The following is an 11121-nucleotide window of genomic DNA, read 5'->3' as shown; positions in this document are numbered from 1 at the left end:
CAGCCTCCCTGGTTAAGGTGGACGGAGGGCTGTTGGGAGGAAAATGTTCACCCTTCCAAGTTCCTTCTGGCCGCTCTACGAACGACACTGACACGAGACAGACTAACAGGAACACATCGAATTTAATCTCGTACCTCCCAGAACCCCACACACGAGAGGTTCAAAGAGGTTGAGTGAGACATTTGCCATCTGGCGCTAAGAAATGGGATGGTGTTGGGTAAGATGTTTGCCCGGCCACACAGGCGGGCCACTCGCATATAATCTCTCTCTGGTCACAACTCTTCATTCTGGGCAGGACGATTTTCATTCTAGAACGTTAAGGGAAGGGCACAAGTGTCTCTTGAGTCGGCTACGCCTTCATGGCCTTCACCTCAAATAGCCCACAGAGGGGCACATTCTGGGGAGACTTGCTCTGAACCCCTTCAGGGCCAAGGGCAGGTATGCGATGGGGAGCCGGCTCGGGGCTGGTCAGTAAGTACCAGTTTCCCCCTGGTCCCTCTGTCCTTTCCAGAAGGGAGTCAGGATCCTGGCCCACTTAGCTCGGGGCTACTAAAGCTGGGTCTCATCCTGCCTCAGTTTCCCCTTCTACACCCCCACTCCCTAGGACAGATTCTTTGGCCACTCTATATGCCCCAGCTGGAAGCGATCTGGAGACCATCTGGGGAGCATTCTCACTGGCCAGCTGGCCTAGGTGTGCTGGTCAGGACCTCCAGCCCTGCCTGGAGTGGGTGCTGCTTGTGGGGACCCCCACTCCTTCCCTGCTCCCCACCACCCCAGTCCAGACAAGACTCCAGGATGGAGGAGACGGAATCTTGGGCTCGAGGACTCCATGTGGGGTGTGGACCCTCTGGCAAGGAGATTCTCCAGCGCGGGGGGGCCCACGCTGCCCTTCCCTGGGCCATTCGGTGCTGGGCAGGACCCGTCCGTTAGTAGATGTCACTGCCAGTTCGCTGCGTTGAAGTCCCCTGCACTTTGTGAATTTTTCCCGAGTCCGAAGAGGCGGCCTCCCGGGCTGCGGGAGGAGGCCGAGGCCAGGGAGGCCGGTCTTTGGCGGGGCCCTCCTGACACCCGTCTGGGTTGGTAAGCCCCCTCCCCAGCAGCCTTGCGCCTCCTCTGGGGGTGACGCCCTACCTGCCCTGGCCGGAGGGTGAGGGCCACCTGGGGCCACCTGCTTGCCTTCCGCACAGTCCCCCACTGTCCCGGACCCTTGCGACGTGGGAGGCTTTAGAGGCCGTTCAGGAGAGAGGGGCCCCGTCCCGTGGGCGGCAGGTGCAGAAGGCCCTGGTGCTGCAGATCTCATTCGTCCTGTTCTGTCTGTTCTTCACGTATTTGTCCTGCCCGCACTTCCTGACCCTTCCTCTGAATCAGGCTCTCCCGAGGAGCTGGGGGTTCCCGGAGAGCACTTCTTACTTCCTAATACTGGGGCAAAGGACTCTGATTTCATTGCTTACGAGCTGTGTGGCCTGGGCCAAGTCCCTCGGCCTCTCTGAGACCAGGGGTGCCTTGCCCAGAGACCTCCGCCGCCAGGGTCGGCCAAAAGGCTGCGAGAGGTTCCCCGTGGAACTTTCTCTGGCCACGGCAGGATGGCCTGGGGCTCGGGGCTGTGCACGTAGCCTGGACCCTCCTCCCTGAAGCCCCTTGGGCTTTCTTCCTTCCATTTTCCCACATGTCCCCCGCCTCCCTGGAGGCAGGACTGGTTATCCACTGACTGAATAGCCACGGCCCCTTGGGACCCCTGTCTGGGATAGGGACAGATGTCCCATGAGGACAGCAAGAGCGGCAGAGTCAGGAGGCCTTGTCCCGCCTGGCTCAGCCCCGAGGGCCCTCTTCCCTTCGGCCTCACCCGCGCCCCCCCGCCCCCCAGGGCCTGCTCGGGCAGGTACCAAGCCCCTCAGTCTCCCTGCCTGCAGTCAGCAGGAAGACATTTGCTTCATCCCGACCCATCACCTCCTCCTTCAGACTCCCTCCTGCTCCCCAAAATGGGCCTTCCACTCCTCCTCCTACCCACCAAAGCAGGTGCCCGGCCTCAGAAGCCTCCTCGTCCTCCCTCCCCCTCCTCCCTTCCACTGAATATCGCTCCCTCCCTCCCTCCCCCTCCTCCCTTCCTGAACATAGCCCACAGCAGCCCAAGGTCGGAGGGGTGACAGATGTCACAGAGCATCGCCCTCCCCCTCGGCCATCCTGCTGAGGAGCCCCGGCGGAGCCTGCAAGGGTGCGGGTCCTGGCTGATGGGCTCGGCTCCCTCACAGTCATCATCGTTACCGTCAGTGTCGAGGGGGGGGGTGCTCCTTGAATGAACCTCCCCGCTGATGGCAGACACTGCCCCTCAGGAGGTGACACCGCCCCCCCTGGAACGGGATCACCTGACGGGGGAGAATCACCCCCCCCCCCCCGACTCGGACCCACCCCCCCCAAGGCTACCAGCCCTCGCATCATCTAGGGTATGTCTGGCAAGAGGGGGCCTCTCTCCCAGGGACGGGGGTCACCCTCGGGAGCTGCCTGGAGGTGGGGGTCAGAGACACCCAGAGTGGGACGCTTTCCTGACAGGCCGAGTCCCCCAGCAGCCCGAGGGAGGGTGAGCGGGGCTTTGGGACACGGCAGGAAGACGAGGCTCAGCAGAAATCCGAGCCCAGAAAGGAGAGGCGCTCTTGTGACCACGGGGGAGACAAGGTACACATGAGGCCACCGGCACCCATCCCCGGGGCCCAGGCGGAGCCGTGACGCCCAGAAGGAAGGGAGAGTCATGCAGTGTCCCGGTCCGGGCCCACGGAGCCTGATGCTGGGGCCCGGGCAGCTGACGGTCGTGCTGTTCCAGGAAGAGACACGGCCAGCGTGGGGTGGGCTGGGACACGAGGGCCTAGCTCTCCAGTCCCGGGACCTGGTTGTGGCTTTCCCCCTCAATTCGGCGGCCCCCCGGTGTCCCCCGGCCGCTCTCCCAGCTCCGTCTCTCCGGGTTCATTGTCACATGTGCCCTGGTCCGGGACACCTCCTCCCTCCTGCCACGTCAGCATGTCAGTCTCCCCCCGGGCCCCGGGCCCACTCTGGCCTTGGCCGTGATCGCCGTCTGCACCCCTCAAGCCAGGGCGTCTGTTGCCTCGTGGGGTCTTGTCCTCGTGACGCATCCAGATGGGGGCATCGCGAGGGCAAAGGCCTCACTGCCCGCCCCAGTGCCTCACATCCTGAGAGGGGGCCCCACGAGCCCCCCAGGGCTTTGGGGTCCTGCACGCTAAAGTTAAGGCCTGGATCGGCCCTGTGATGGCTTTAAAACGTGCCCTCGATTCCTCGGCACGATTCCCTTCAGGGATGGGGCACAGTCCCCTCCCGTGGGGTGCGAGCTGGACCTCGCCTGGTGACTCCCGTAGAGGGAACACGAGGTGGCGGTCACGACAGGTGACGTCCGAGCCTGGGTCACAAAGGGTGTCGCGGCCTCCGCGTGCCTCCCTCTCGCTGGCCTTGCTCGCTCTGGGGGAAGGAGCCAGCGTGTCGTGAGGCCCTTTGAGCCACCTTCGGAGAGGCCCCTGGCGAGGGGCTGAGGCTCCCTCCAACAGGCCGCACTAACTCGCCAGCCGCGGGAGTGAGCGGCCTTGGGGGTGAAGCCTCCGGCCCCGGTAAAGCCTTCAGATGACTGTAGCTCGGGCTCCTCTCCTGGCGACAGCCTCCCGAGAGACCCAGAGCCAGAAACAGCCAGCCCTGAACTCCCACATACAATGTGAGGCGTAAGCAAGATGTATTGGGGGTTTTTTTCGTTTTGTTGTTGTTGCTTATTTTGAGAGACAAAGAGAGTGAGTGGGGGAGGGGCAGAGAGAGAGAGAGAGAGAGAGAGAGAGAGAGAGAGAGAGAGAGAATCCCGAGCAGGCTCCATACTATCAATGTGGAGCCGGACGTGGCGCTTGAACTCACAAACCACGCGATCATGACCTAAACTGAAATCAAGAGTCAGACGCTTATGGCTTGGAGCCTGGAGCCTGTTTCCGATTCTGTGTCTCCCTCTCTCTCTGCCCCTCCCCCGTTCATGCTCTGTCTCTCTCTGTCCCAAAAATAAATAAAAAAAAACGTTGAAAAAAAAAAAAATTAAAAAAAAAAATAAAATAAAAAAAGGGGCGCCTGGGTGGCGCAGTCGGTTAAGCGTCCGACTTCAGCCAGGTCACGATCTCGCGGTCCGTGAGTTCGAGCCCCGCGTCAGGCTCTGGGCCGATGGCTCGGAGCCTGGAGCCTGTTTCCGATTCTGTGTCTCCCTCTCTCTCTGCCCCTCCCCCGTTCATGCTCTGTCTCTCTCTGTCCCAAAAATAAATAAAAAAAAAAAACGTTGAAAAAAAAAAAAAATTAAAAAAAAAAAAAAAAAGAGTCAGACGCTTACCTGACGGAGCCCCCCAGGCGCCCCGAGATGTGTTGTTTTTAAGTCACTTGAGTCTTGGGGTCATTTGTTACCCAGCAGTAGGTAACCAATAAAACTCCCTAAAAGCTGAGTGTCCTTTGGGAAGTCACCTGAGTTTTCTGAGCCTCAGTTTCCCCTGAGTTAAAATGTTAAACGGTGTTGGCCCCTTGATTGCCCACCCCTCCCACGAACACGCGCTGGGTCCTTGAAGGACAAGGCCTCCCTCTGGTCAAGGCGGTCCTGCCTGCGCGGTGGCCCCATCACCCCGGTGGCAGGGACACATTTGCCGTGTGGCTGGGAGCTGGAACCTTCCGCCGGGCATGCTGAGCTGGGTGGGCCTCCACAGACCTGGCTGGCGTGCGGGGCCCCGGGGATGGAGGGGGCTTGGCCCTCGGTACCTTTTGGATCCTTTCCAATTCTGAACCACGTGACTGTGTCATCTACACAAGTAAATAAGTGAGTCAAATTCGTATCGAGAGTGAGGCGTGCAAAACCAAAATGAATCACAACAGAGTCACATACTGTTCAAAACAAAACAAAACAAGAAGGGGCTCCTGGGGTTGAGGCCCGTGGGTTGAGCGTCCGACTCTTGATTTGGGCTCAGGTCATGATCTCACGGTTCGTGAGTTCGCGCCCCGGGTCGGGATCGGTGCTGACAGGTGGGAGCCTGGAGCCTGCTTCGCATTCTGTGTCTCCCTCCCTCGGCCCCTCCCCCACTCACATTCTCACGCGTGTTCTCTCTCTCAAAATAAATTTTAAAAAGAAAAGACAAAACTGAGCAGGGAGCAGGAGCCACACTCCACAGGATTCTTCCTATCAAGCCAATGAACGCCCCAAATCCAACAATGACCATGGCAAGGGGAGGGCCCGGAACCCAGACCTGGTACCATGTACTATCTAAAATGTCCACTGGGGGGCGCCTGGGTGGCTCACTCGGTTGAGCGTCCAGCTCTTGGTTTGGGCTCAGGGCATAATCTCACAGTTCCTGGGTTCGAGCCCCACATGGGGCTCTGCGCTGATAGCGTGGATTCTGCTTGGGATTCTCTCTCTCTCTCTCTCTCTCTCTCTCTCTCTCTCTCTCTGCTCCTCCCCCACTGCGCTGTCTCTGTCGCAAAATAAATAAACTGAAAATGTCCGTTTGTAGGACCGCCTGGGTGGCTCAGTTAGTTAAGCGCCCAACTCTCGATTTCGGGTCAGGTCATGATCTCACCGCTGGTGGGTTCAAACCCCGCCATCAGGCTCCGCAATGACAGTGCAGACAGAGCCTGCTTGGGATTCTCACTCTCTCTGCCCCCCACCCCCACTTGCGCTCAAGCTCTCCCTCTTTCTCTCTCTCAAAAGAAATAAACTTTAAAATGTCCGTTTGTAAAAAAAAAAAAAAAAAGTATTCGTAACATGACATAAAATAAAATGTCCATTTCTCAATAAAAAAAAAAAAAAGTGTGAGACGTGCAAAGAAACGGGCAAGTTTGACCTGTATTCTGAAAAAAGGGAGTGAGTAGAAACTCACTGAGGGACCCAGGTGTTGGGCTTTGTCCCTCTCCTTCTCTCCCTTGCCCAGTGCCAACTTCCAGGGATCTGGCCGTGTGTCCACCCCTGAGGCTGTCCACCTTAGGGGACCAGGGTTTGGGAAGGCTATAATGACACACCAGGTGGAAATTACCTCCTTGACCCCATATGGATGAGGATCAGTCCTCAGAAAAATAGAAGGGTCATCGACTCCAGTCCAGGTTGTATATTTAAAAAAAAAAAAAAAGGCATTTTAAGAATTTATTTGAGCAAAAATCGTCTGGCCTGGCCCAGCACCAAGCAGGAAGTGGTGAGGAGGGCTCGGCCAGGAGCCAGGGGCAGGACTTAAATAGAGAAAGTGCAGAGCAGAGAAAGGAAATGGTGCACTTGGCTGTGGCCTAAGCCCCCGGCTTTGTGATCCTGTCTCCAACTTGGATATTGGGACCTTGAGGCATCTACAGACTAGGATTTTGGTTTGCTCAGGTGGGCCCCCGGGGGACTGCGGCCACATCAGTCTCGCGGCCTCCTTGTTTAATTAAATGGAACAGTGGATACCCCAAAGGTGTCTGTCCTCTTTGCGTCACTGGGAGGGGGAAACACAACACCCCAAAATACGCCACCTCGGTCGGTCCGTGGGTTATTTAGAGCCCAAGGCAATCAGAACCCAGCAACCCAAGAAAAACCTTTACCCTGGGGCCGCTGGGGCGGCTCAGTCGGTTAAGCGTCCGACTTGGGCTCAGGTCACGATCTAGAGGTTCGTGAGTTCGAGCCCCACTCCGGGCTCTGTGCCGACAGCTCGGAGCCTGCCGCCGGCTTCGGATTGTGTCTCCTTCTCTCTGCCCCTCCCCCACCCGTGCCCTCTCTCAAAAATAAATAAATGTGAAAAAAATTTTTTTCTTTAAAATATAAACCGCGCTCCAAGAAATGGCTGTCGGGGCTCCCTTCTTTCCTTCCCTCAGTCCCTCTGACTCTGTTCTTGCCCGTGGTCACGTCTGGGCTGTGCGGCCACAGGACAAGGGCGGGAGCCCCGCGCCGCTCAGGGTGGGCCCTGTGCGACAGGCAGCTCCAGACTTACAAGGAGAAGACAAAAGAACCAGGGACAAGAAAAATAAAAGGTATTGAAATAGGCTCAGCTACTTTGGGGTTTTCCTTTGTATTTATTTTTAGCAAGGATTGTGTGCCTAACTCTGCATTAAAATAGCTGATGCTACCAGAAGTGAAGGCAGCTGGTGGGCCTGGGCCACCCAAGTGGGGAGTGGGCATTTGTGTCGCGGACCCCCCCCCTCCCCCCACCCCCACGGACCGCTCTGGTAGCATGAATGCAAACAGAAGCAGGGCCGTTTGGGTCCAGCTCAGGGCAGCGGGGGAAGCTCCCGGAGGCAGCCATGCTTGAGGACTTACGCTTCCAGAAAGCCTCCTCAGCTGACTGCAGCCAGCAGAGGGCTGAGATTCCCCCCACTGATCACCAAGCCCGGTGTCCCAGGGAGACAGATGCGACAGCCAGCTCTCCGTGCTCCATCAAGGGGGCTTTCCTTTAAGTATTGTTCCTGCGAGGGCGCGTCGGGAGGACTTTCTGGATGGCAGGTCCCACCTGAAAAATGCCCGGATGTGTTCCATCCTCCTCTGGCCACCTGGGAGACACACGGGTGGCGGAGGAGGCGGGGAGGGGGAGGGGACCCTGGCGACGAGAGTAAGAAGGTTCGCGAGCCAAACTTCCTTTGGCCCAAGTTTCCAAGTGTGGCCCTGGAGTGGTGACCCACCTCCACGCCGAGCTGGACAGAGTCCCTGAGCAGGTGGGGGCCGATACCCCGGAGCGGAAAGGTTGCCCTTGTGTCCACGGCTGCCTTCGCAATACTGGGGAAGAGAGGGACGCCTGGGGAGCTCAGTCGGTTAAGGCTCCGACTTTGGCTCAGGTCATGGTCTCATGGGTTCGAGCCCCGCGTGGGGTCTGTGCTGACAGCTCAGAGCCTGGAGCCTGCTTCGGATCCTGTGTCTCCCTCTCTCCGCCCCTCCCCTGCTGACGCTCTGTCTCTCAAAGGTGAATAAACGTTTAAAAAAGAAAGAAAATACTGGGGAAGAGACAGTGCCATGTGGCTGTGCGTGTCCCTTAGCATTTGTCAGGAGCCCACGACTCCAGAGGCGGCTGTCAACCGCTTCCGATCTCATCCACACATGCACCTGAGGGATGATAAGAACAAATTTTCTTTGGCGAAATGATTGATGCGCCGGGGGGGTGATGGGCGCCGGGCAGGCCTCTCTGCGGCGCCCGAAGGGGATCGACGACACCCGGCAGGCTCCCAGGTGCCGCGTGCGGGCCGGCAGCTTCCCGCGGTGCCCCTTTGGGGGCCGATTCCGTTGGCCGCTACGACAGGATCAATCCTGTTACGCCTGCTTCCAAGGGACCGCGTCCTGCGAGACACGTGTCCGAAACCCGGGCCCTCGCTTGGGCGGCGGCGCCGTGACCTCAGACAGCGTGCCGAACTTCTCTGAGCTCCATTGTCCCCCTCTGCAGACTGGAGCTGACGCTGAGCTTGCAAGGTGGCGGCGAGAAGCACGCAAGTTTCAAAGGTCAAGCGGCTGCCGCAGCGTCCTCCCGCCCCGTGGCTGCACCAAGGTCGCGGCGGGCGTCCGGACCTCGGGGCCTCCAGGTCGCCCCCGCCCGGGAAGGGGTCCCACCGCCACCCCCCCCACCACCACCACCCCGCCCGCTAATCGCCCAAAGCTGGCGGCCCGGCCACCCCGCCCCGCTCCCGAGAACCCGCACCGACGGGGACGGTCCCGGGAGGCGCCAGGACTGCGCCCCGCCCCCCCGCGCAGAGAGCAGCTGCCAGGAACTCGAGTATTAATAGGAGCAAACTTCCTGGAAAGATTTTCGCGTCCCAGACGGAGGCCCCGCCCCCCTCCGCCAGCGCAAATAAATACCGGCCGCGGGGCGGGGGTGGGGGGGTCGGCGGCCGCGAGCAGGGAAGCCCCGCGCGGCTCGCAGGTGCCCGGGAAGGGGCGCCTCTTTGTGCGCCCCGCGGGGGCGCGCCCGCCCTCCGCGCACGGCCCCGCGCCCTGCGCGCCCCCGCGCCCTCCCCCGCGCTCGCCTCCCCCCGCCTCCGAGGCCTCCCCGCGCCGGCGCCCTTCCCGGCCGAGCGCCCGCCTTCTCCGCGCGGCCCTGCGCGCCCCCGCGCCCTCGCGCGCGCCTCCGCGGCCTCCACGCGCCTCTTTTGCGGCCCCGCGGGCGGGACGGAGGACGGAGCGGGGGGGGGGGGGGTGGGGGAGGGCCGCCTGGGCCCTGGGCCCACCGGGGCCCGGGGTCCGCGGCTCCTCCTCCCGGGACAAAGCCCGGCCCGCCCGAGGGGCCGTGCGTCGTTCAGGGTCCTCGACACCCCCCCCACCTGGCGTGGAAAGCCGCGCTCTGCTGCTTCCGAGTTTCCGGATCCGCCCGGACCCCTTGGGCCCGGAGGCGGTCGCCGCCCCCGCCTTCCCCGCAGCCCCTTCGCCCGCAGCCCCGCCGCCCTCCCGCAGAGGGCAGTTCCGGCGCGCGAGGCCTCCCCGCCTCCAGGCCTCGGAAGGTAGCAGCCGCCCCCGGGTTTGCGCCTGGGCTGTCCCCGCCTGCGACTCCTTCATCCGTTCGTTCAAAATGTGTATGCGGGGCCTCGGGGGTTCCAGGGCACCGTTCCGGGCAGTGGGGATCGAGCGGAGGTTGTGATGGCAGAGACTAGCCTCAGTGGAAGGCGCCACATGTTGGCGACGAGGGCTAGGGGAAAAGCAGCAGGGAAGGGGGGTGGATAGGAAATGTGCTCACAGGAGAGGTGGCTTTCAGGTAGGTGACTGGGAAGGCGACGGTGGAGTTTGAGGACAGGCCTGAAGGAGGCAGTCATGCAGGGAGAGACACGTGGTGGCCCGCCGCGCTCCAGAACCGCGGGGGCGGGGGGAGAGGTGGGGGGGGAGCAGCGTGGCGGGAGCAGCAGGAGCTGGGGGTGGAGGGGCACCAGGGCAGGGTCACGCGCTGGATGGCCTCGCGGGCCACCGCTGAGTCTCTCCTGGGGGAGTTGGGAGCCCTGCAGGCTTCTGAGCGGAGGGGGGCACAAGTGTGACTTCTTTTCCAGGCAGCGTTCTGAGTGGGGAACAGACGGCAGGAGCCGCGCCCGGAGCTGCCAGCCCAGACGGAAGGTCCTCAGAACAAACCCCAATCCCAGGAGAGCCGACCGGGCGTGGGCCAAGGAGGGTGACAGGGACAGGAGAAGTGGCCGGTGGGATTCTGGAAGTCTTTCGAAGGGCTTATGGCCGCGCCAGATAGGAGGTAGGAGAGAGGGAAGGGAGTCCAGGAGCCCTACGGTTTGGGCCTCAGCCACCGGAAGAGAGTCGTTGTCATTAACTGGGTGGGGGAAAACGCCTTGCTAGTTGTGGGAGCCCGGTTTGAACCGGCCGGGCCGAGGCACCCGTTAGACATCCAGGCGCAGGGTTGAGCAGACACGGGTCCGACGGGTCTGCGGTGCGGAGATGCGCGGGCGGGACATAGATACGGGAGGTCACCACACAGCCCTCCTGGCGTTGACAGCCACAGTTTGCTGCGATTATCTAGCTCCGCGCTGCGGCCTGCGGGAGCCACCAGCCCCGTGTGGCTACTGAGCACTCGAAATTAGTGGAGGGACGCCTGGGGGCCCAGTCCGTTAGGCCTCCGACTTCCGCTCAGGTCACCGTCTCACGGTTCAGGGGTTCGAGCCCCGGGTCGGGCTCTGTGCTGACAGCTCGGAGCCTGGAGCCTGGATTCCGTGTCTCCCTCTCTCGGCCCCTCCCGCACGCGTTCTCTGTCTCTCAAAAATAAATACACATTAAAAAAAAAAAAAAAAAAGAGTTTCCAATGAGGGGCGCCTGGCTGGCTCAGTCGCAAGAGCATGGGACTCCTGACCTCGGGGTGGTGAGTTTGAGCCCCCGCCTTGGGTGTCGAGATTACCAAAAATAAATTTAAAAACTCCAGTGAAAATTTAGTGTCCACATTGAGAGACGCTGCCGGTGTTTAATGCAAGCTGGATTTCGAAGGTTTAGTACAAGAAAGTAAAGTATCTCAATAATTTTTACATCGAATACCAGGTGCCCCTAGGGTTAATGTAGTCTTAAAATCAATCTCGCTGTTTCCTTTTTACGTTTCCAACCTGGTTCCTAGAAAATTGATTTTATTTTATATTCGGGGGGGGGGGGGGCACAGGTGGGGAAGAGGAGAGGGAGAGAGAGAATCTTAAGCAGGC

General features: G+C 60.5%; 1 protein-coding gene across 1 annotated transcript; it reads left to right on the top strand.

Moving 5' to 3' along the window:
• Positions 1-8120: 8120 nt before the first annotated feature.
• Positions 8121-10562, top strand: LOC122212383 (translation initiation factor IF-2-like). The gene is made up of 4 exons (XM_042926236.1): positions 8121-8185; positions 8397-8498; positions 9152-9516; positions 9982-10562. Exons 1-4 carry the CDS (start codon positions 8121-8123, stop codon positions 10170-10172), a joined length of 723 nt encoding a protein of 240 aa, XP_042782170.1. The 3' UTR covers positions 10173-10562.
• Positions 10563-11121: the final 559 nt, after the last annotated feature.

This window comes from Panthera leo, chromosome F3, assembly GCF_018350215.1.
Source record: "Panthera leo isolate Ple1 chromosome F3, P.leo_Ple1_pat1.1, whole genome shotgun sequence".
Taxonomy (NCBI): Eukaryota; Metazoa; Chordata; class Mammalia; order Carnivora; family Felidae; genus Panthera; species Panthera leo.
Note: the sequence above shows the minus strand (reverse complement) of the source record. Positions and strands in the feature narration are given on the sequence as shown.